Here is a 26,520-nt window from a genome sequence, read left to right as displayed (position 1 = left end):
GTAAATAGTAGGAATAGAAGCCTACTTCTTCAAACAGTCTAAAAAGAACACTTATTTCAAGCATAAACTAGCATTACTTTTAATATTAAAATATAAGGATGTCCCTATCAACTCAATCATTTGAAATTGCTTTAAGTAGCAATTAATTTAGTAAGATAAGGGAAAAATGACCAATACAGATTTTTTTTAAAAAGATCATGTGCAAATGATTCACAACTCAACAAGTCCAAAAGAATTAACTGAGAAACAATGAAAAGAATTAAGATTGTTTAACCAAGAAACCTGTTATTGGAGTTCCCGTCATGGCTCAGTGGTTAACAAATGAGACTAGGAACCCATGAGGTTGCAGGTTTGATCCCTGGTCTTGCTCAGTGGGTTAAGGATCCGGCGTTGCTGTGAGCTGTGGTGTGGGTCGCAGACACGCTTGGATCCTTCGTTGCTGTGGCTCTGGCATAGGCCAGCGGCTACAGCTCTAATTAGACCCCTAGCCTGGGAATCTCCATATGCCACAGGAGCGGCCATCAAAAAGGCAAAAAGACAAAAAAAAAAAAAAAAAAAAGACTAAACACTTGAGAACAGACACAAAAAACACTGAAAAACCACAATGATGGTTTTAGAATGTGTAGTATCAAATAGTTCACATTATTAAACAGTGCCTAATAACAGGCAAATATGGTCAGGAACAGACTCTTTGTAAAGGAGTCAAGGTTTTTTTGTTAACAAAAGGAGCATTCTCAATCAGTCCTGGGGCAACGTTAACTACTCAGGCAATGTTTCTCTGTCTCACATCATATACTAAAATCTCAGAGGGATTAAAAAATTTTAAGTTATTAGAAAATGCAGGCAGATATTTATGATTTTGGAGTGGGAGAAAGCATTAATATTTTCAGGAGGTAAGGGAACAATCCATAAAATAAACAGATTATTCAAATTAAAAAAACTTGTGAAAATACCATGTCAAACAAGTGGGAAAATACCTTCACCATAGGAAACAGAAGGATCAGTATTAGAAAGTAGAAGTATTAGAAAGAAGACAAATATGGAAGGAATGCTATTGTTCAATCAACACAAAAATTCTTCAATTTAATAAAATAAGTGCTTTAAATAAAAAGATACAATTTTCACCTGTTAAATATGCAACATTTTAAAAAGTAATTCTAAGTATTGGCAGAGATATGGGAAAACAGATTCACTCAACATCTAACAGGTGCAATGTAAATGTACTTTTTTTCTGAAGAATCATTTGGCAATAGGTATCAGAAACCTTAGCATGTTAATCCTTTTGTTCTTATGATTAGAAACATATCTTCAGGAAAAAATCACAAATGCACATAAAAATTTATCTAAGAATGTTCACTACAATATTATTCCTAGCAAAACAAAAGATGCTTGAATATCCCCCTAAATAGAGAAATGATTAAACAAATTATAATGTAATAAAGATAATTCCCCAAAGCATTAGTGATCATGAGAATTACTGATTTATGTGGGGAAAAGGCTTACAATATATTAAGTGGGAAAAAAAAGTACAGTGAGAAACCAATTTTAAAAATAGGCACATGGAGTTCCCGTTGTGGTTAACGAACCCAACTATGTTGCGGGTTTGATCCCTGGCCTCGCTGAATGGGTTAAGGATCTGTCGTTGCTGTGGCTGTGGTGTAGGCCAGCAGGTGCAGCTCCAATTCGACCCCTCGTCTGGGAACCTCCATATGCCATGGGTGCAGCCCTAAAAAGACAAAAGACAAAAAAATAAAATAACAGGCATAGGTGACTGCATGTTTGTGTATATTTATATACTGGGGAAGAAAAAAGACTAGAAGGCAACAAACGCAAATTAATAATGTGGGTTATATCTGATAGTGAGAATATGAGTGACCTAAATTTTCTTCTTTGTACTTTCTAAATGTTTCCAATAGTTCTCTAATAAACTTATTAACTGCATAAGAAAATGGCATTAAAATGTATGTGAAGAGGTATAACTGATTACTTACTTTAATAGCAATGTTAATAGAAACTTCCTGAATATTAGCAAGTGGTGGGTAAAGTCTCCCCTGAGCTAGCTCTTTATCCGTCAATTGACTTGTCAGAGCCTGAAGGGAAAAAAAAGAATTTCACTTTTGTCTGCTTAAATAACAGAATAATAAGGACCTAATAAAATGGGAAAAGGGTTATGGAAGCAGAGACTTATACAGGAAACATAATTCTTATTTTGAGCAGGAATACATTTAAAACACTGCAGAAATTAAAACTATTTATCACTAAACAATAAAGAAATAACCAGATTTCAAGACTGTTTAATCAGATCTAGACATTTTATCTATGCTGTCACATTTATGTTACCTTCAGATATATGTAATACAGGGACAGTACATCTCTTATAAATATGAAAGGATTCTTAGCTTATAATCAAACACTGTGAAAAAGTGTTGGATAAAGTTAATTTTATGTAACAGTAAAAGGTTAAAAAAAAAAACAATGAGTAACTTCCTTTCCATTCATAAAACAGATTTAATCCATTTCCTCTCTGTTTTTAAGATCCACTTATCTTTGGTTATTTTATATAGGATGAAATATAAACAATATTTAAAACATTTACCTTTGCAGCCTCCAGGAAAACATGGTCACTTATATGCCGGGTGTTACAGAGAATAACAGCTAAAGCTACACCTGGAATACATTTTAAATAGTTTATTTAGTAAGGTCACTTCAAATTATCAAAGGAGCCAAATAAATTCCTAGCTAATTAATAATAACATAACCCTGCCCCAAACAGCCCCTCCAAAAAAAAGAAGCAGCCAAGAGAAAACAGTTATGTGAGCATTAAAAGCAGATGTTCAGTGTTATACTTATTTACTAGAAGAAATAATTTTAGAAATATCATATGGTTTTTCTCAATTTACTTCTCACATTTATCAAAATTACAAATGCATACAATTCATCAACAGTTGTTACAAAAACATCAATTCCCAGTACACCTCTAAATCTCCCATTTCTTGTTCTACAGAGGCAACTACTTTTCATTCTTTTATTCATTTATTTTTCAGTCTTTTTTAGGGCCACATCCACGGCATATGGAGATTCCCAGGCTAGGGGTCTAATCGGAGCTGTAGCCACCAGCTTATGCCAGAGCCACAGCAACGCGGGATCCAAGCCGCGTCTGCAACCTACACCACAGCTCACAACAACGCTGGATCCTTAACCCACTGAGCAAGGCCAGAGGTCGAACCCGCAACCTCATGGTTCCTAGTCGGATTCGTTAACCACTGCGCCACCACAGGAACTCCCACTTTTCATTCTTTTAGCTGATTATTTTGATATCTCCTTTTTTTTTTTTTTTTTTTTTTTTTTGTCTTTTTGCTATTTCTTGAGCCGCTCCCACGGCATATGGAGATTCCCAGGCTAGGGGTCGAATCGGAGCTGTAGCCACCGGCCTACGCCAGAGCCACAGCAACGCAGGATCCGAGCCGCGTCTGCAACCTACACCACAGCTCACGGCAACGCCGGATCGTTAACCCACTGAGCAAGGGCAGGGACCGAACCCGCAACCTCATGGTTCCTAGTCGGATTCGTTAACCACTGCGCCACGACGGGAACTCCTGATATCTCCTTTAAACAGCTTACTTCTCTTTCTTCTGATTGACTTTTAGTTTTGGAGATCACTTACTCCTTCCTGTGGGAAATAAGTATTTAGCTTTCTTATTAATCATTTCCACTACTCTTGCCAATATAGTCAGAGCATAATTCTGGCTGGATCAACATTCAATATTTGTATTATTAAGACTTCATAAGTGTTACTTAAAGCTAAGCCACACACTAACAGTATATTTTAACTTTTCCTCTTTTGTATAACTATTTGTTTTCTCTAAAGTTACTGTCGTTTTTCCTTTGCTTTGATTTTTTGGAACCTAAAAATTATCTAATGCTGAGATATTCATTTAGTTGTCTAAAATCATATAGTAACTTCAGCTACCTCATATTTCTAATTCCGCTCTCTAGAATAAATCTCTGCAGAGGCTCCCATCTGGCCCCACTGCTCTCTCCTCCAGATACAGAGCTATCATTCTGGAAACTCTTCATCTTCATTGGGATTCCCTTTGCTTCTAAATTGAGTCCATTTCCTAAATTTCACTTTTCCCTAGTACTTTTGTTATACCTTTTTGGGGGTAGGCTATATTCTCCAGTAGTTTTCTGAAAAACAATGCATGGGAGATACTTTTTGAAATAATTGCTTTTTCTTTTCTTTTTTTTTTTTTTTTTGGCTGCACACATGGCATGTAGAAGTTCCCAGGCCAGGGATGGAACCCATCTTGCAGTTGCAACTTGTGCCATAGCTGCAGCAACACAGCTGTACTACAAGGGAACTTCCAAAAATCTTCCATTTTGAACACACACTGTTTTTTTACTAGCTTCCACTTATTTAATAGTTTGTCTGGGTATAGAATTCTAGTATGGAAATAATTTTCCTTCTGAATTATTACGCATTAGTACCTTCTAGCTTCCAGTGCTACTGGTGAGCAGTCTGGTGCCACTTTGATTCCAGATCCTTTTCAGTGATTATTATTATTTTTGTATCTCTGGAATTATGTAGGATCATTTTTTTCTTTTTCTTGGCCACACCCACAGCAGGTGTAAGTTGCCTGGGCAGGGACTGAACCCATACCACAGATGCAGCAATGCTGGATCCTTAACCCACTGCACCACAAGGGAACTTCCAGTAGGATCCTTTTTTGTACCTAATGTTCTGTAAACTCATAATGATGTGCCTTGAGGTGCATTACTTTTGCTCACCATATTTGGCACTTGGTAGGTGGGCCCTTCCTATCTGGAAATTTGGGTCTTTCCACTTGGAAGATGTTGAGAAAGTCTTTGAATTTCTAATTTTTCACATTAATTAATTTTATTACATTTATAGGTGTGCAACAATCATCACAACCCAATTTTATAGCATTATCATTTAAAAAAATAAAATTCTGGGAGTTCCCATCGTGGCGCAGTGGTTAACGAATCCGACTAGGAACCATGAGGTTGCGGGTTCGGTCCCTGCCCTTGCTCAGTGGGTTGACAATCCGGCGTTGCCGTGAGCTGTCATGTAGGTTGCAGATGTGGCTTGGATCCTGAGTTGCTGTGGCTGTGGCGTAGGCTGGTGGTTACAGCTCCAATTCGACCCCTAGCCTGGGAACCTCCATATGCTGCGGCAGTGGCCCAAGAAATAGCAAAAAAAAACAAAATAAATAAATAAATAAAATAAGATAATAAAATAAAATAAAATTCTTGGAGTTCCCGTCGTGGAGCAGTGGTTAACAAATATGACCAGGAACCATGAAGTTGTGAGTTCAATCCCTGGCCTTACTCAGTGGGTTAAGGATCCAGCATTGCCGTGAGCTGTGGTGTGGGTCGCAGACACGGCTTGGAACCCACATTGCTGTGGCTCTGGCGTAGGCTGGTAGCTACAGCTCCGATTAGACCCCTGGCCTAGGAACCTCCATGTGCCATGGGAGTGGCCCTAGAAAAGGCAAAAAAATAAAAATAAAATAAAATAAAATTCTGTCGTGTTTCTGGAATACAGTATTTTGTTTCCATGATGATATTGATAGTTTTTTAAAGATCCCATCTTCCTCCCTAATCCTTGTTTCTTAAATTTTCCATTTTGTCTATTTAGTTTCTTTTATGAGATAAACTGTTCATTGAAGATTTTTCTTAAATGACGAGTAATCTTTGAGTGTTTCTCATATATAAGAGTTAGTAACTAAAAAAACTACTGATCACTATGAGTAAGAGGATGGCAAACCCCATTTTGGGTTTCACACTATTCAAAGAGCATCCCAACAGTCTCTGGCCACAGTGAGGAAGTATGGTCACTCAATTACTCAGGGGTATAAGAAGATTAATGGTTTCCTTATTTTAATACAGCCTTCAGATAGTTGAGTATTTGTTCCAGCTACATTTAGTGTAGTTACTTAAATGTCTGGGGCAAAATCCATTGTCTCCTTATACTTGTTTTGTCTATTCCATGTTCCCTTTCCTATTCCTTCTTGCCTTTTGGATTTTATCATCTTAGGACTTCCCTTACAGCGCAGGAGGTTAAGGATCCAGCATTGCCACTGCAGCAGCTCAGGTCTCTGCTATGGTACAGTTTGATCCCTGCCCTGGGAATTTCCACATGCTGTGGGCATGGCCAAAAAAAAAAAAAAAAAAAAAAAAAAAAAAAATCATTTAATTTCCTCCCCAAATATTTTCTTTTCTTATCATTATTTGGAAGTTTTCTAGTCTTCTAGTAGTTATCCTAAAATTTGTAACATGCATCCTGATCAAAGTTTCATGTTAATTTTTAATTTACTCTCCTTCTAGACAATGCAGGTTTCTCCTAACACTTTAACTCTATGTAACCAATAAGCTATTAGCATGCATTTTGTCTCTATATATCTTTCAAAATCTCACATCATAATTGTTTTTCCCTACATATACAGCATTCACTTTGTTTAATTCAAATATTCATAACTTTCTTTGCTCTTCATTCTTTCCTACATCTCTGAGCTTCTGGCTGGGATTATTTCTCATCTGCCTAATACTCATTAGAATTTATTTTCCTTTCTTACTGGTCTGCAGATGGTGAATCCTTTTTTTTTTTCCCCTTCTTCTGAAAATGTCTTCATTTTGCCTTAATCCTTGGAAGATATTTTCACTGTGTAATGAATTCTAGCTTAACAAGTATTTCACATAAGCCACCTACATAGATCACCGTGCCACTGCCTTTTGACATCCTGTTGCCATTGAGGAGTCAGTTGCTGGTCTAACAATTGCTCCTTTGAAGGAATCTTTTTTTCTTTTTTATGCTTTCTAGGGCCACACCTGCAGCATATGGAAGTTCCCTGGATAGGGCTCGAATCAGAGCAGTAGCTGCCAGCCTACGCTGTATCCACAGCAATGTGGGATCCGAGCCACATCTATGACCTACACCATAGCTCAGGGCAACGCCGGATCCTTAACACTGAGCAGGGACAGGGATTGAACCTGAATCCTCATGGATACAAGTTGGATTTGTTTCTGCTGAGCCACGATGGGAACTCCCTGAAGGAATCTTTTTACTTTGACTAGGTTCATAGTGTTCCCTTTGCTGTTTTCTGAAGCTTTACAATAATGTTCCTCATATAGACTTTTTATTTATCCCATGTGGATTTCACTGAGCTTCCTGAATATTATGTATTGATGTCACTTGTCAGTTTTAAGAAATTCTCAGCCACAAGGCCTGCAGATATTGCCTCTGCTTCATTCTTATTCTCATCTTCCTCTGGAGCCTCATAACTGATAAATGTATATCAATTAAAGATATATATCCTACATGTTTTTCTCTATTTTCCTTTTTTTTTTTTTTTTTTTTGGTCTCTGGATGTCTCTAGCTTTATTCATTTTCTTTGATCTAATCTGCTATAAGGAAGGCTCCTTCCTTCACTGAGTTCTTAGTTTATTGTATTTTTCAATTCTAGAATTTAGTGTTACTTGACTGAATGGTTCAAGCTTGCTTTTATATCTCCATAAACATAATAAGCATATTTGCTTCATAGCACTTGTCTGCTAGAGTTCCAGAGTTCTCTTTTTGTTTTGTATGCTTTTGGCTTGTGTTGTCTTATCTCTTTATGTGCCTCTTTATCTTTTATGTTTTTAACTGGGGCTGTATTTGGAAAATTATTTGTAAAAGTAACTTGAGGATTAGGACAGTGTTATCTTGTCCCAGAGAAGACAAGTCTGGAACAGAAGCCTGTTTGCTTCTGCCAGGCACTTGTGGGCACTGGTAGACCAAAACAAAGGCTTGAGGTTTTCCAGATAACCTCAGGAGCAAACTATATCCATATTACAAGGTACAGCCTTTAGGGCTACAGCTCAGAGTAGAGGGTGGTTCACTAGAATCCCATCCTTCGTAAGTGCTAGACTCCAACTTTTGTCCTTCCTCCATGAAAAGCACAGCTTTAACTCTTAGCCACTTCTTCCTGATTAGGAAGCCTCTGATCCTTTTAAGGTTGTATCCAGTTATAACTGCAGGAGTAGGTAATTAAATATTACGAGAGCCTTAAGTTTTTAATTGCTTTATGAACAGAGTTTTGGCCATTCCTGTTTTTAAGCCCATTTTAACCTCTGCTACCAAGTCACTTTTATGTCTATATTTATGGTGCTAATAACTGTTAATCATAAAGTTAGAACTTTGAAATATTATATAAAAGTAATCAACTGCCAAATTCTTTATTAGTCAAATCTGACATAAACATGGCTTTGTTAAAAATCAGCAGAAAAGTACTGATAAATGGACATAAAGCCCAAACCTGGATGGATCCCTCTAATCTTTCAGGCACCTAAAGCAAACATTTAAACATTTTTAGGGAGATAAGCTCTTATGTTTAAAGGAATGAGAATCTCACTGACATCAGATTTCTCATCAGCAACACTGGGCACTAATGGTGAATGGAGAAATGTTTTCAAAAGTCTGACGAAAATGACTTTGGAATCTACAAATCTCTACCCAACCAAACCATCAAGCAAGAGAACAAAATGAAGACATTTTCAGACATGCAAAAACTCAGTTTTCATCCATGCTTTCTAAAAAAGCTTATCCAATATGTATTTCAGAAAAATGAGACCAAGAGAGGAAAAATAGTGTACATGGGCAAGAGAGAATCACTCCAGAAATGGTTTGCCATGGAGTAGGATCAGGATGAAATGAAGAAAGCTGGTAAAAAATTAAAGGCGGATTCATTATACTTCATGACACTTAAAAGACTTCGGGTGTCAAAAACTTTGTGATATAGAATTGCATACTCTATATATTTATCACACTCTTATTTATTTACATCTTTTAATTTTTTTTTTTTTTTTGCCGTGCCTGAGGCATGAAGAAGTTCCTAGGCCAGGAATCAAACCAGCACCACAGCAGCGACCCAAGCCACAGCAGTGACAATGCCAGATCCTTAACCCACTGCTCCATATGGAAACTCCCTATCACACTCTTATTTAGACATGAACATATAATCATGTAATTTTAGAATCAATCCATAGATAAAATATGGAAAACAACAGAACACAATGTAAGTTTTGAAAAAACTTCTCTACAAGGTAGAAATATTAACTAGCCATAGTTGAGAAATGAAATAAGAAGAGAAAAGAAAGCTAAATGCTAGATTTTTTTTTTCATTTTTTACTGTGGCAAGCTAATAAAAATTGTCTTTAATTGCTTATAAAGCTCTTTAAGTATATTATATAAGATAAAGGTAACTACTAGAACAACTAAAAGCAGTAACAAATTGAGAGGTAGAGTGAGGAAGCAAGGTATTAGGAGGTATGTATGGACCATTATTTATACTTCACGGTTAGAAGTTCATACATATAGTTTAGGGTTGGAAGAATCAAGATATAGGGAGATAAGTGTGCCAGTCATTCTGGTCACCATCAGAAAAACTCAGAGGAAACCACTGTGGTTATACCTGGTAAGTGTAATAAAGAGAATTAATTTTTTAACATTGTTCCTTTTCCATTTTTATGAACCATGTACTACTTTATTTCTATAATAGAAATAAATTTAATGAAAAACATGAGTAAATAAATGTTGAGGGGAAATAGAGCAAGATAGATTTGCTGAATTCCTTGAGTTTTCCTGTAAATTCACACCAAAATCCTGTAAATACCATGTTTTTTTTTCTAACCCTAAATTCTAAAGAATTTCATAAGGAATTTTAATATAATTAATGACTACTCTGTAACATAAATGGTGGCATTTACCTGGAAAAATATATACATTGTTTCCTTGACCTGGTGTAAAGACCTGCCCATCACTGAGTTTCACTGGCCCAAATGGACTGCCACTGGCAAATAAACACCGTCCCTGTTGAGAAATGAAATGTCAATTTTGTTACTTTATGTGGACTAGAAAACTGAGGTAATTTGAAAGAAAAATTCTGTAGTAAAATAGGCCAATATATTACTTGAAAAGAGGCATAATTTACTATATAAAGTAATCCTTTCATTAAAATCCTTATTAGAGTGAGGTTTGTTTTATGCTTGGCATACATTCACATAAAGCTGAAAAATGTCATTAAGAAATTTTTTTAACACTGAGAACTATGTCTAGTCACTTATGATGGAGCATGATAATGTGAGAAAAAAAAATGTATACATGTATGTGTAACTGGGTCACCTTGCTGTATAGCAGAAAATTGACAGAACACTGTAAACCAGCTATAATAGAAAGAAATAAAAATCATTATATATATAAAAAAATTTGTTTAAAACCTGACATTTCTATATCATTTAAAACTTTAAAAATGTGGATGGCCAAAAAAAAAAAAATACCATCCCTAATAAAGATTGCTATACATATCTATGGATGAGGGAAAAACATCAAAAATTAAACTGCTACCATTTACTGTACATCTGTTGTTTTTGGCTCTATACCAGGTGCTTTTATCTGTTAATTTATTAGCCCACATACTAGGCTTATGAGATTGTCATCTCCATTTCACTGATAGGTGTTTTAAAAAATCTTAGAAAGCTAATGCCTACATATTTCCAAGTACTTTGTAAAAAAATCACACATCACACTTGTAGCAGTTAAACTTGAATCCAGATTTTTATAACTTTAAAACCCATGGCTTTTCTATTACACTAGAATGCCTCCCAGTTTGGCGGTTTATAAAACAAGTATATAGTGTAACCACACTAGTACCCCAGAAAGATATGGCATGTTGTCTTGTTAAAGAAAAAGAAATCTCCAAATTGGCTGTATCCATTGATTTTAGTTCAGTGATCTATAATGGCATATAATAAATGTTACTAGCACTTTCAGTATTTCTAAGGGAATTAGGTGCCATGGATTGAACAGGACCTGAAGGTTAATTTCTAAATCTTTATAAATGATATATATATTTTTCCCTACAAATTTCATCTACCCCATACCTACCCAACAAAAAAAGACAAGGAGCAAGAAAACGACAGTTTTCAAACAGGTTGACTGGGAATACTTGAGGAAGTCATGTTTAAACAACTACCTGGATGAAGTTAACAGGTGATTTACAGAAAGCTGAACTATCTCCACATGGTATGATGGGCAAACTGACATGACACCTAAACATTTGACAAGAGTTATTTTGTGTTGAGATAATGCTTTCTCTTCTTTTCCCTGGATCTAAAGATGTACATTATACCAAAAGTAATTATTCTTTGAACTATAGTCAACTCTTGGCATTAGTGGATTTAGCACTCATGAATTTGACCCTTTGGACAATCTGAAGTCTACCACATACAGTAATTTTGTTTTTTTTTTTTTTGTTTGTTTGTTTGTTTTTGCTTTTTAGGACCTCACTCGTGGCATATGGAGGTTCCTGGCTAGGGGTCCAATTGGAGCTGCAGCTGCCGGCCTGTGCCATAACCACAGCAACGCGGGATCCAAGCCATGTCTTCGACCTACACCATAGCTCATGGCAACACCAGATCCTTAACCCACTGAGTGAACCCAGGGATCAAACCCACAACCTCGTGGTTATCAGTTAGATTCACTTCTCCTGCGCCACAATGGGAACTCCTATATATAGTAATTATTACTTTTTACAAGACATACTTCAGCTTCAAAATGATCTAAGATTTATGTTTAGAAGCAAGTCAGCTGTGCTAGTGGTGGACCCAGGTGACTACCTTGGACCTATGATTCCAGACAGCTACAGCATTTTCTACAGATAGCTATTACCATTCTCTACCTGTTCTAAGCATAGCTTAGATTTCAATAATTATTAAAAGTTTGAGTAATTATTATAACTATTGGAAGCCAGTAGTCAAGAGAATTTATTTTGACTAACACAGAGTGGAAATATAAAATCAGAAGGAATTTTGAGGGAATATATGTGTCAAAATAAAATTTATAACAATGAGAAAAGATAATGCTAAATATATCAAGAGCATGAACATTAAGTTCAGAAAGTTCTGAGAAAGGGTTCTGCTTTGACAGTAGTCTTCTAGGTTGTTTTGCACCAATTCTCCTGGTAACAATGAGAAAAACTGGATGAAATATATTAAAAATGTTTTAAGAAAACAGGAGTGTTACCAAGATATAGAGCTTGGAGGTAGGAGACAGTCAAGATGCAAAAAAAAAAAAAAAAAAAAAAAAAAGAGGAAAGCACAATATTTGAGCCTAGCATTCGAAGCTTTCCTTCTTCAGGTGACTGATTTCAAAAAGAAAATCTGTGGCTGAGATCCTGAACAGCAAAGCTATCAGGAGTCTCATGATGTCAGAGAGAGAAAAAGTAAAGTTCGGGGACCCCTAGGGGTGAGGAGTGCTGATAAACGACCCAGGGTTTTTGATTCATATCCAAGAAAAAACATGAACTGTGGAGACAGAAGAGGCCTCCCACATTACATCCTGATGAATTATTAAGGAGAGCTACCCCAGAGTAACAGCCTGCAGAAGGAAAGGCAGAGCCCCTCTGGAGGAAAATAACTTCTTCATGAGCCTCAAATTATTGCTACAATTCTTCATCAGCACTATCTAGCAGGCAATAAGTAAGAAAAAACAAAACTAGGTTTACAAAAAGACAAGAACTGGGTAATTATGAAAAAGAAAGACGTTATAGAAAAGGACTCATAGTGAGATATTTGTTATCAGACATTATCTTTAATTACGATCCATATATTTAAGAAATTAAACAAGACAGAAAATTTTGTATAACTAAAAGCTATACGAAAGAATCAAATAAGTATTTAAAAATTGGTGGGAGCTTCCATTGTGGCTCAGTGGTTAATGAACCCAACTAGTATCCATGAGGATATGGGTTCAATCCTGGGCCTCATTCACTGGGTTAAGGATCTGGCATTGCTGTGACTTCTGGTGTAGTTCGCAAATGTGGCTTAGATCCCAAGTTGCTGTGGCTGTGGTGCAGGCCGGCAGCTACAGCTCTGCATCTACCCCTAGCCTGGGAACCTCCATATGCTGTGGGTGCGGCCCTAAAAAGACAAAAAAAAAAAATTGTAGTTAAAATTGTGAGGTATGATAAATTATACTGATTTTATATATATATGTGTGTGTGTGTATATATATATATATATATATATATATATACACACTTTTTTTTTTTTTTTTTTTTTGCTATTTTAGGGCTGCACCTGTGGCCTATGGAGGTTCCCAGCCTAGGGGTCAAATTGGAGCTGTAGCTGCTGGCCTACACCACAGTTCACAGCAATGCCAGATCCTTAACCCACTGAGAGAGACAAGGGATCGAACCCACATCCTCATGGATCCTAGTCAGGTTCGTTAACCACTAAGCCATGAAGGGAACTCCCTGATTATATTTTTAAAAGAATCCTTAATTTTGGGGAGATATAAAATGATATGATGTCTAAGATTGGCTTCCAAATCTAAAGTGAGTAGAATGTAGAAGAAACATGCCTAGAAATAAGTTAATCAGTTTTGAAGCAGGGTATCGGTACACAGAAGTTAATTATACTGTTCTGTTCTTTCTACTTTTTTTCTTTTTTTTTTTGCTTTTTAGGGCCATACCCGTGGCATATGGAGGTTCCCAGACTAGGGGTCTAATTGGAGTTAACAGCTGCCGGCCACAGCCATAGCCACAGACACACCAGATCCAAGCCACGTCTGTGGCCTACACCACAGCTCATGGCAATGCCAGATCCTTAACTCACTGAGCAAGGCCAGGAATTGAACTCGCAACTTCATGGTTCCTAGTCGGATTTGTTTCCATTGTGCTATGACAGGAACTTTTTTTTTTTTTTTTTTTTTTTTTTTTTTTTGTCTTTTTAGGTCCACACACATGGCATATGGAGGTCCCCAAACTAGGGGTCGAATCAGAGTTATAGCTGCCGGCCTATGCTACAGCTACAGCAACTCAGGATCCGAGCTGAATCTTTGACCTATACCACAGCTCACAGCAATGCTGGATGCCTAACCCACTGAGCAAGGCCAGGGATCAAACCCGTGTCCTCATGGATACTAGTTGGGTTTGTTAACCACTGAGGCACAACGGGAACTCCCTGTTCTTTCTACTTTTGTATATGCTTGAAATTTTCCATAAAAAAGCTTTTAATAGAGGTAAAAACATACATAAGACTTATCAATTATTCTCAAGGGCATGACCTAACAGTTATTATTACTATATATCATTGTAAACTAAGCTTTAAAAATTACTTCCTAAACAAGAATTTACTGTATAGCACAGGGATCTATATTCAATACCTTATAATAACCTATAATGTAAAATAACCTAAAAAGATGGAAAAAAAAAGAATCACTTTGTTGTATACCTGAAACTAACAATATCATAATCAACTAAGAAAGAAATTCCCTTCCTAGAGCCACTTAAAGATCACTTGCAAGAACAATACAGAAAGTGATTACATGTGGAGATTACAAATATATCTTTACAGAACAGTAGGGAAAAAACCCAACTGTCCTAATAATATATAAGCAGATACTTATAACTGGGACATAACCAAGTGGCAGTGTCAAAGAATTCAAAACAATTAAATTTTAAACAATTTAGATGAAAGCAAAAATTTGTTCCAGATAGCTATCAGATTGACTCAAAAAAAAAAAAAAAAGCTCTTGATCAGTGAAGACACACTTGAAGTAGATAAAAACAATTATTTCATGACATGTGAGGGCAAGAAAGTAGTATTTATAAAATGATCATTTCTATAATATGTGATTTTAAGTCTGTCACTAATTTAATAATTATTATGAAAAGAATCAAAGAGAATTTCCACAAATGAAAAACACAGTAAAATTAAGAACCTAACAAAAGATTAGTACAACTAAAGAGAGAACATGCAAACTGGAAGCTAAGTCCAAAGAAAATCACAAGATATGAAACACAGAAAACAAAATGGTATAAATATAAAATAGTTTAAGAAATATATTAGATATGATGAAAAAGTCTGACATTCACATTAATTATTGTCCCACAGGAGAATAGAGAGGATGAATCTAAAAAGATAGTAAGCCACAGACTCAGGAGTTCTACAATCCCCAGATGGAATAAATACAAAGAAAACCATACCAACTGTCCACACAGGAGTAAAACTGTTTAAAACTCAAGACAAAATGGTGTGTGAAAAAGAAAATAGAAGTCAAAAAACAATAGGATGATATATTCAAAGTTCTGAAATAATCTACTTTTACTTTTACACACAGTGAAAACAATTATCATTCAAAATGAAGGATAAAATAAAGAAATTATCAAAAAAGTCACCAGACCCCTTTCTCTTAAGGAAAGTTCCTCTCATAGGAGAAAATAATCCCAGATGAAAGCACAGATATGCATGAAGGGCAGACTGGGAATAGAAAAATATTAAAATGTAGGTAAATCTAAATGAATTTACTTTTTTTTTTTTTGTCTTTTTAGGGTCACACCTACAGCATATGGAGTTTCCCAGGCTAGAGGTCCAACTGGAGCTGTAGCCACCAGCCTAAGCCACAGCCACAGTAATGCAGGATCCAAGCCGCATCTGCAACCCACACCACAGCTCACAGCAATGCTGGATCCTTAGCCCACTTAGCAAGGCCAGGGATTGAACTTGAGTCCTCATGGATACTAGTCAGATTGGTTTCCGCTGAGCCACAATGGGAACTCCTAAATGAATTTACTTTTTAAAATTTATTTTTAAAACAAAAATAATGTCTTTTGGGATTTATAATATAGAGAATTAAAATGCACAACAGCACAAAAGGTATGAGATGTTAAAATGGATATATAAAGTAATTGCGTTCAGAACTGATACAAGTAATAATTAAGATCAGAATTTTTTTATGCATGTTGTAATCACCAGAGCAACCATGAAAAGAATTATTCAAGAATGTATAACTAACAGGCTAATGGAGGGAAAATAACAGACATGACCAATTCATCTTATTATTGATTGATACCTCTGTAAGTGTATATGCTTCTTCGGCTGTACACTCAGCCTGTGCTGTAGGATTACTTAATGCAAATATTATAGGCCTTTCATTGATATCAGCCATGGCTTTGATTACATTATGAGTAAAAAGTCGGCCAGCTCCTGCAACTCCTATAATAAATAAGGTGGGGAAAAAGCAATTTCATTATAGGTAAAATACAGCATTCTCATCAATAACATTTCTACACTAGGTTTAACATAACAAAAGCACAGGTAAACTCCCATTAAAAGATAAGGTTTTACATTGCTGAGATAATTCCAATCTTAAATCTAAGAAGAGACAATAAAATGCTAAAATTTTTTCACTTAACTATTACTCTGGACATGGTAAATAGTGAGTATAAGACCACCTCCATCTGTAGTTGTTGTCCAGCAGGCACAGACCTTCAGTTTTACAAGGTGAAGAGTTCTGGAGATTGGTTGCACAACAATGTGAATCCACTTAACACTAACAGTACACTTATAAATGGTTATGATGGCAAATTTTATGTTATCTGTATTTCACCATTACAATTTTTTTAAATTAAAACCTTGTACCTCAAATGTTAAATAGTTAGACTCTGTGGTACTCACGATAAAATAATAGGAATTCAGAAGGGATAAAAGATCTTGACTAAAACAATCCTCTTTCTTGATACTGAATTCAGCTTAATGACCTTTCAGTAAGCCCCTACAATGTCTCAGACATTATTAGGCCATTAGGATGTAAAAATGAATATAGTGCAGAGAGCTTATGGTTGAGAGAAAAACAACAAAGTAAATAGGAAATCAGAAAACCTGTAACAGGTGCTAAGTATGTAGTGTATAGAAGCAGATCATGAGGAAAGAATACTTGGTCCCTGGTAGGAATTTGGGGATGACCATGCAGTACCTCAGCTGAGTGCTCATACAGTTCATCCAGTAAGAACAGATATTTGATAGTCAAAATAATTTTAAATTCTGTTTTATAAACAGCCATGTAATAAAGAAAAATACTGATCTGGAAACCAGAGTGTTGGTGCCTCCTCTATCACGTCTGGCTGTATGAAATAGTCACAAATCTTGGGCAAGTTACTTAACATCTCTGTGCTTGTTTTTCTCACATAAACATTTCCACTCAATGTTTCCACGTGCGGAGGTATGTGGACATATTTTTTGGAATCCATGAGTTCTAAAAGAATTAAATACCTTTTTCTTTTTTTTACAGCCATACCTGCCACAGATGGAAGTTTCTAGGCTAGTGGTCGAATCAGCTGCAGCTGAGACCCATACCACAGCCACAGCAACACCAGACCTGAGCCACATCTACAAGCTATACCGCAACTTATGCCAGTGCCAGATCCTCAACCCACTAAGTGAGGCCAGATATTGAACCCGCATCCTCACAGAGACTATGCTGGTGCTTAACCAGCTAAGCCACAATGGGAATGCCAAACATTTTTTCTTTTTGTTTCCTTGACCCTCCAGGGACAGAGTCAACGGACAGATTCTTAGGTTACCATGCTGAGTTTTTCTTTCTTTTCTTTTTTTTTGCCATGCCCGAAGCATATAGAAGCTCCCTGGCCAGGGATTGAACCTGTGCCACAGCAGTGACCTGAGCGGCTGCAATGACAACACAGGATCCTTAACCCACTTCCGTACTGAGTTTTGAGAGAAACAGACTGGGCAATCTTTAAGATTACTTTGCACTCTAAAAAATTATGAATTTTCATAATTAACATTTAATAGGGCTCTTTAAGGCATTGCTAAAATTAAAGAAAAATAGATTCAAATTTTAGAGCTATATAGGAAATGAAACAGCCCCTCCTTTAAAAAACTTTTGCATTTTCTGCTGTGAACTTAATGCCATGTTGCATAGTCTGATGTCAGGTATGCAATGCCTGACTCTTAAAACATACCAAAAGCTTTCAGCTTTGTTGCCAATGAAAATCTTTGATTCTGCATAGGATTTTCTTGGTACAGTCTGTCAAATAACTTTGGTCTTTTTCAGGTTTTGAGCCAACCAGTCATACCAACTCTAAAAGCAAAGCATGATCGATCACAGTTTCTAGAAGTTAAAAGTACAGGCAAGCATCCCTTAACAACTTTATACACGTTGTATCTAAAAGCTATCATATACAACACTTTGTGCCAATATTTTAAAACTATCAATGCAGTATAACCTTTAAAAATTGTGAATCACTACACATCTGTCAGTCACCTGTGTAATACTGCACAAATATACTTAAATTAAAAAAAAATCTATCTCAGAAAACATCATACATGCTGAAAGCTAGGTAAAATCTGTCATTTCATGTTTAGTAATCCTTCAAGGAAGTTATCACTGGCAAAGTACAGGAAATAAGAGAATGATTTGAAAACTTACCAATTATTGCTGAAGGCTTAAGTATATTTACTGCATCTTCAAAATTATCAGGAATGTTGTCTGGGGCTGGGTGAGCAAACGGTTCCTGATGACTGTCTATTTTAGCTTTCCGCCCCTGAATTTTTGGATAAAACATAGTTTTTTAGTAAACACTTACTGAGGATTAATTGAAAAGACATCATTAAAAGTCACATACTGTTTCTACAAGAATGACTGGGAGTTCCCGTCGTGGCACAGTGGTTAACGAATCCGACTAGGAACCATGAGGTTGAGGGTTCGGTCCCTGCCCTTGCTCAGTGGGTTGACAATCCGGCGTTGCCGTGAGCTGTGGTGTAGGCTGCAGACGCGGCTCGGATCCTGCGTTGCTGTGGCTCCTGCATAGGCCGGAGACTACAGCTCCGATTCGACCCCTAGCCTGGGAACCTCCAGATGCCGCCAGAGCGGCCCAAAGAAATAGCAAAAAAAAAAAAAAAAAAAAAAAAAAAAGAATGACTTTCCTTTTTTTTTGTCTTTTTGCCATTTCTTGGGCCGCTCCGATGGCATATGGAGTTTTCCCAGGCTAGGGGTCTAATCGGAGCTGTAGCTGCCAGCCTACTCCAGAGCCACAGCAACGCGGGATCCGAGCTGTGTCTGCGACCTACACCACAGCTCACGGCAAAGCCGGATCCTTAACCCACTGAGCAAGGGCAGGGATCGAACCCGCAACCTCATGCTTCCTAGTCAGATTCGTTAACCACTGCGCCACGACGGGAACTCCAAGAATGACTTTTCATTTTCATTTACTTTTCTCTTCAACCCCTGTCTTCCAATTCTATTTTCATATCACCTATAGACCCAAATATAAAATACAAATTATGAGTTCCTGTTGTGGCACAGCAGAAATGAATCCAACTAGGAACCATGAGGTTGTGGGTTCAATCCCTGGCTTTGCTCAGTGGGTTAAGGATCCGGAGTTGCTGTGAGCTGTGGTGTAGGTCGCAGATGCAACTCAGATCCTGTATGGCTGTGGAGCAGGCTGGCAGCTATAGCTCCGATTGGACCCTTAGCCTGGGAACCTCCATGTGCTGCAGGTGTAGCCCTAAAAAGCAAAAAACAAAAAAAAGAAAAAACACAAAAACAAAAAACAAACTAAAAACCCTCCACAAGTTAAATTCCAATATAATGGAGTTCCTGTCATGGCTCAGCAGAAATGAATCTGACTAGTATCCATGAAGACACAAGGTTCAATCCCTGGCCTCGCTCAGTGGGTTAAGGATCCAGCATTGCCGTGAGCTGTGGTACAGGTTGCAGATGCAGCTTGAATGTGGCACTGCTGTGACTGTGGTATTGGCCGGCAGCTATAGCTCTGAATTGACTCCTAGCCTGGGAACCTCCTTATGCCATGGGTGTGGCCCTAACAAGACAAAAAAAAATTTTAAATTCCAATATAACCTGAAACTTCCTAATCCCTCTCAAAAACTCATTTACTCTAAGTCCTCCTAAATATGGCACAAAGATCTATAATCCCTTATGTGGGCTAGCTGCATTTTTATTTTAGAATTTCATATTTTAGAAATGACCTTTGATAATATATCACAAATACCCTCCCAGTAAGCACTCCACAACCAAGCAGAAATTATGAATAGTCACACCAAGGACAAAAGGTGAAGATCAGAAATACCCTCTTTGGGCTTGCTACCAGATAAGTTCAGGTCTATCAGATTTATTACCAAGTAAATTTCAGGGAAAACTCTTGAGATTTCAGAGCTTTTAGGATTTCAGGATTGCAATTAGATATCATGGACTTGTACCACCAAGAGTTCAGAAACAAGAGGAAAGGGACAAAATAGCTGAATGAAGAAATAACACTTTCCTCACCAAATCCCAGGTTAAAGACTAAAAAGCAAATCCTTAGTAGTATCACACGGGGAGGAGACACACTAAACAATGAAGAATTTTTCAACAATTTAAAGCAGACAAAAACATGTTGAATGCAAAAACCAACCAGTCTGAGAATTCCACATTCTCATCTTGGCAGAAAAGAAGATTCCCCTCTGCAAAGGTGACTGCTTCCATCAGAATTCCAGAATAACCCAAGGTAAGAACCAGCAAGGGCTGGGAAAAGCATCACGCCACCATCACTTGGCTGGGAAGTTAACTAAAAGACTAAAATACAGCCTCAACAGATCCAAGTTCTCACAACAGCAGCTCTACAGGCTTGCTCCCAGGAAGACCACACTCTCCTATGAAGGCCTCAACAAGGGAAGCCTCAAAAAAGAGGGCAGTGTTTTGGGTCCCCAGGAGAGATACAAAGTCTAAAACTCATCCTAAAAGAAAAATATACCATCAGAGTTCCCTTGTGGCACAGCAGGTTAAGGATATGGTGTTGTCTCTGCAGCGACTTGGGTCGCTGCTGAGGCAAAGGCTTGATCCCTGGCCTGGCACAGTGGGTTAAGGATCCAGCATTGCCTCAGCTGTGGCACAGGTCACAGCTGTGGCTTGGATTCAGTCCCTGGCCTGGGAACTTCCATATGCCACGGGTGCAGCCAAAAAACAAAACAAAAACTAAACCCTAAACTTGTAGGTGAACAGAGATTTTCACTTGTATTCATTCCAGACTGGACTTGTTATGGAGATGATAAAGAATCACAAAACCTTTTTAAAAACCAGTATCACAAAAAGAAGCACCAAACTAATTGTGTACTAGTAAAAAAATATATATATATATATTTTATATATATATATATATATATATCCCCAATAGCCTTCCAATGTGTTATTATCTTTGCATCCTATAGACAAGGAAGTATGGCAGACACAACTCTGGGAGGCAACACAGCTGAATGATTAAGAGCATACGATTTACAGAAAGGCTACTTGGGTGTGAGGCCTACCTCTATCAGTTATAAGCTGATGATCTTAGAAAAGTGACCTGACCTTCTTAAACCTCTTTCTTCATTTGTAAAATTTCACAGAATTTTTGATAAGATTTTTGATATTAAAAAAAGATCATGAGATAACACTTGTAAAGTCTTACCACAATGGTACAGTTTAAACCACTTTTAAAAATTAAAATAATTTAAGCATTCAAGTTTTTCATTCACATGCTTTCATTTAATCATTTCATTTTTTGTACTAATAGAATACTAGCACTAATTAAGAAGAAAAGATTTCAGAACTGGAACAAAATATATTGACAAAAGCTTGCTCCAAAGACATAAATGACATGTAACTGCTGCATCATTATATATGGCAAAAATACAACAGCACTGTGTACTGGATAGGTTCAACTATGAAATAGTTTATCTCTATTTCAGTGTGCTACACCATATAAGACATAAGGCATTTCTTGAGCTACAGAAAAGGCCATCAATCCTAGGAATACAGGCAGGTCCCAAGAATACCAAGTTAATCTGGGACAGAAACTCTTTTGTTATCCATAAATGGACTTTAGCAATATGTACCCTTTTTCTGAGGAAAAGGTCCATAGATTTCTATCAGATTGCTTCAGGGATTATGATCTCTAAAGGGTTAAAGAATTTCTGCTCAAATATCAGGTATCCTGCTAACAATATAATTAGAAACTTCTGAGTTCCCATTAAAAACCACTAGGTTTTAGCAGTGTCAGTCAGAGAACAAAGAAAGAAAGAATAAGTCTGGTGTCAACATAGGATTGTGATTTGAATATGAAAAAAAATAAAATCATTGTAACAACATTCTTTTGCTTCAAGTTTTTTGTTTTGTTTTGTTTTTTGCTTTTTAGGGCTGCACCGGAGGCATAATGGGAAGTTCCCAGGCTAGGGGTCGAATTGGAGATGCAGCATCCGGCCTACGCCACAGCCACAGCAACACCAGATATAAGCCAGATTTGAGCTTCGTCTGCGACCTACACCACAGCTCACTCCAACGCCAGATCCTTAACCCACTGAGCGAGGCCAGGGATCAAACCCACATTCTCATGGATCCTAATCAGGTTTGTTAGCCTCTGAGACACAAAGGGAACTCCCATGCTTCTTCAAGTTTTAAATACCTTACCTTAAATAATAAACCAAACTTGTCAACCATCCAAATTTTCTTTTGAGCTTCTTCTTCCGAGAGGCCATTTTCTACCATAGCCATAACTATAAGATTTGCAATTCCAAGAGCAGCCTGTCCAATAAAACATACATTTAAAAAACAAAGACTAGAGTATGATGCAGCACTAATTACTTTTTATATGATAATTATATGTTATGAGCAATATATAGTCTATTCTTCCCTCACAAAGCATGCAAAACTTGATTCTTTGTGATACTCTTTCCAAACGTATTTTAAATTACCTATTTCCCAGAGACCTCAAATTTATACCCGCTATCTCAACCAAGTTATAAGTTCATTATACCCCATTTTCCAATTCCCAAGGAGAGGGCTGGTTTTAAATCCTAAAAGCTTACAAAAACTTACCTCTCCCGCTCCAAGAAATAAGATTTTGTGTTCTGAGATGGATTTACCAATAACTTTTTGGGCTGCAAGCAGACCAGCTAGAGCTACTGCAGCTGTCCCTACAAGAAAAATAAAGTTAAAGTAAAAAATGGGGACATTAAAAAAATTTTTTAAATAGCAATCAAAAACCTAAACTTCTTTTTGCTTTACCTTGAATATCGTCATTGAAGGTACAATATTTTTCTCGGTATTTTCTCAAGAACCTGAATGCATTATGATTTCCAAAGTCTTCAAACTGAATAAGTATGTTCCGTCCATATCTAAAAATAGCAAAAGCCATAATGGTTGTGTTGAAAATACAACTTTTAAACTGATTTCCTGTCTAATATTCCTCATGATCACATTTAAAAACAATGTACTAAGTTCATTTAAAGCCATCTGGCAATTTTTGGAGTCTGTGAAAGACTGGACTAGAAGTGTAGAAAAATGTATTATTTATTCAGAAAAATTTGTGAGATGCTTAAAATAAAATGGAGTACCATGATGGACCTAAGGGATATTACTATATAAACCATTTCCAAGTGCCTAAGAGGGTGCTTGGCATACACATGCAAAAATAACTTCCTAAAAACAAATTTTTTCTCTGGGTTTCAAAAAGAATGTATTTGATATAAAATGATACATTTTCATTACATTCACAGTTAATCAGCAACACAGGACAGTATATATTAAATAAAAGGTTAAAAAATAACCACTGTATGAGTTCACTGGTAGTCAGAAAAATGCTAATCAATCATCTTGGTGAGATGGAGTAAGGGAAGGCTTGAAAAGGAGATGGGATTTGACTTGGTCCCTGAAAGAACAAAAAGTAAAGCAGTAGGAAGAAAAACAAGATGTATTTTGCTAACCCTGAATCGTCAACAGTCTGGCTATATATTTCAAGGTTTTTATGAAAGTATAAGGGATAAGTTGGTAAAGGTAGCTTGGAGCCAGATAAGGGAGAATCTTAAATGCAAAATTATAGAATGGGGACTTTATTCTGTATCTAATGTAGAATCACTGAAGGCTAGAGAAGGGAAGAATTCATCTAAGATGCCCTTTAGGAAGGATAAACCTGCCAGTGACGTGAGCACATACCAACATGGGGAGAGATGAAACAGGAAGGACAGCCAGGAAGCTACTATGAGATTAGGACAAGAAGAGATATTTAGCCACAGAAGTGAAAGGAACAATTAGGAGATATTAGAATGAGCAAACAGGAGTCCTCTTGTGGTGCAGCAGGTTAAGGATCCAGCATCACTGCAGTGGCTTCGGTTGCTGCTATGGCATGGGTTTGAACCCTGGCCCAGGAACTTCTGCATGTCATGGGCAGGGCCAAAAAAAAAAAAAAAAAAAAAAGAATGAACAAATAGAACTTGACAAGGATCACCTGCTAAGTGAGGGAAACATTAAAGTGAAAAGCAACGTGGATAACTAGGAAGATACTATCTGATTTTCCAAGGCAGGGAAGTGGGGGATGGGGGAAAGTTCTAGGACGATGAAAAGTTTATATTTATTTATTTATTGCTTTTTGGGCCACAGGCTAGTGGGTCGAATCAGAACCATAGCTTCCGGCCTACAACATAACAGGCAATGCAGGACTGGAGCCAAGTCTGCGAGCTACACCACAGCTCATGGCAATGCCAAATCCTTAACCCACTGAGTGAGGCCAGGGATCAAACCTGCATCTTCATGGACACTAGTCATGTTTGTAACCCACTGAGCCACAATGAGAACTCCCAAAAGTTTTAGGTATGTCAACTCTTACTCTGAAAAGGAGTTAATTTTTTAGTCTCTTCCATGTACCAGTAATCTAAAAGGTAGGGCACGCTAGATCATAAAGAACTTGGACTTTACCCTATGGCAGTAAGAAACCGCTGATAGATTTCAAGCAAAAGAATGATATAATGAGGTGCACGATTTTAAAAGACTAAAATGGTGGAGAGGAAATGGACAGGAGAAAAGTTAGAGTGAGGTTTTAAAGAATCCAAAAAAGAGATAAGGATATGCAAGAAGCCTGTGGCAATGGAAAAGAGAAGATATATTTCTGAGGTATTTAAGAGGTAGTAATAACTGGATTTGAGGACTGAGTGACACTGTGGGGTTGATGGAGGAGGAGGAGGAAGAGTCAAAGATTAGACCAAGATCAATGGTTTGGCAATAGGGTGCGTGTTAATGCCATTAACAGAGGCTGGATTTATAAAAGGTGGCAATTTAGAAAGGTAAGTTTTGGACATGAATATAAAGGAGCAAAAAAATGTCTTGTTGGACGATTCCAGCTGTTGGAAGTGCAAGAGGGAAGTGGGACAACAGAGACGGGTTTTCATAGACTTAGGAGTCACATGCATAAAAGTCATAGCTTACACAACTCAAAGAGAAGAGATACATCTGCGTTTAATAAGAGAGAGCAAGAAGAACCCAGTGGAGATGTCAAAGGAAAGAAAAAAAGGTGGGAGAAAGAGCAAGATAGGAAGGTCTTTTAGTGGTCAAAAGAAGAGAGAATTTCAAGGAGGTAGGAGTGGAAAACCTGGTTAGAGGCTGCAGAGAGGAGGAGAGAGACAAAGACCAAGTTGTCAGCAAATTTAAAACATGGAAGCTGCACAAGAATTTCTCTGGAATGGTGGAGCGTGCCTGTATGCCAGGGGCTGAAAGAATCACACAGTGAGGGTACTTGAAAAGCAGCAGGCGCAGACTTCAAGATTTCAGTGTGCTCAAGATGTCAGATAACTCAGGACATTCCATATCAGCACATCTAATCAAGCAGGAAAGAAACGAAGGTCTCAAAAATCTTATCTCCTTTTACCTATATTCACAAGAGATAAAATAAAATGGTGGTTCTTTTTTATTTTAAAAAAGAACCTGTGGCATGCGGAAGGAAGTTCCCAGGCCAGGGACTGAATCTAAGCCACAGCTGTGACCTATGTTGCAGCTGCAGCAATGCCAGATCCTTTAACCCACTGTGCCAGGCCATGGATCGAACCTGCACCTCTGCAGCAACCCAAGCCACTGAAGTTGGATTTTTTTTTTTTTCCGTCTTTTTGCCATTTCTTGGGCCGCTCCGGTGGCATATGGAGGTTCTCAGGCTAGAGGTCTAATTGGAGCTGTGGCTGCCAGCCTACGCCAGAGCCAGAGCAACACAGGATCTGAGCCACGTCTGCAACCTACACCACAGCTCATGGCAACGCCATATCCTTAACCCACTGGGCAAGGCCAGGGATTGAACCCACAACCTCATGGTTCCTAGTCGGATTCGTTAATCGCTGCGCCACGATGGGAACTCCTGCAGTTGGATTCTTAACATACTGTGCCACAGTAGGAACTCTTGTGGTTCTTCTTTAAAAAAAAAAATTAAGGATGCTTCATATGTTCAAATTTTTAAAAATACCTGTCAGTAATGGCCTTCATAAATTCATCAATTAGATCATCATAACGCTGTGATCGATCTCTTTTCTGATATAAGCCCATGTAAAATGGGTCTTTTAAGAGTGCCTATAAAACAGACCAAATGAAAAAATTGTGTTATAGAACCAGTTTAAACATATTCTATAAAACTAAAACTGTAAAATAAAAAATTGATAAGTTTTAAAACTTTATTGCCCTTCTTAAAAAACTTAACAGGCTTAATTTACTACTATTTGTACAAATATTACAAGAAGTTTAAGACAAAGGCTAAAATCTAATCACAGAATTTTTGTTTTGTCTTTTTGCCTTTTCTAGGGCAGCACCCAAGGCATGTGGAGGTTCCCAGGCTAGGGGTGGAATCGGAGCTATAGCTGCCAGCCTACACCCAGAGC

At 37.3% G+C, this 26,520-nt stretch overlaps 2 protein-coding genes across 5 annotated transcripts in view; both read right to left on the bottom strand.

Moving 5' to 3' along the window:
• Positions 1 to 26,520, bottom strand: part of SMAD4 (SMAD family member 4) — a 651,075-nt gene that overhangs the window by 155,347 nt on the left and 469,208 nt on the right. The window lies entirely within an intron of this gene.
• Positions 1 to 26,520, bottom strand: part of ME2 (malic enzyme 2) — a 56,010-nt gene that overhangs the window by 3,043 nt on the left and 26,447 nt on the right. For all 4 annotated transcript variants that reach the window (XM_021093292.2, XM_021093285.2, XM_084966189.1 and 1 more), the window contains 9 exons: positions 26,112 to 26,215; positions 22,898 to 23,007; positions 22,709 to 22,806; positions 22,301 to 22,414; positions 18,287 to 18,401; positions 15,911 to 16,053; positions 9,766 to 9,868; positions 2,597 to 2,667; positions 1,992 to 2,090 (listed from right to left, as the gene is read on the bottom strand). In XM_021093292.2, coding sequence (XP_020948951.1) covers positions 1,992 to 2,090; positions 2,597 to 2,667; positions 9,766 to 9,868; positions 15,911 to 16,053; positions 18,287 to 18,401; positions 22,301 to 22,414; positions 22,709 to 22,806; positions 22,898 to 23,007; positions 26,112 to 26,215 — 957 coding nt within the window. The remainder of the gene's footprint in view (positions 1 to 1,991; positions 2,091 to 2,596; positions 2,668 to 9,765; positions 9,869 to 15,910; positions 16,054 to 18,286; positions 18,402 to 22,300; positions 22,415 to 22,708; positions 22,807 to 22,897; positions 23,008 to 26,111; positions 26,216 to 26,520) is intronic.

Source organism: Sus scrofa, chromosome 1 (genome assembly GCF_054392235.1).
Source record: "Sus scrofa isolate SSC_HxYL_T2T_F1_AM1 chromosome 1, Sscrofa_HxYL_maternal_Yorkshire_Landrace_v2.0, whole genome shotgun sequence".
Taxonomy (NCBI): Eukaryota; Metazoa; Chordata; class Mammalia; order Artiodactyla; family Suidae; genus Sus; species Sus scrofa.
Note: the sequence above shows the minus strand (reverse complement) of the source record. Positions and strands in the feature narration are given on the sequence as shown.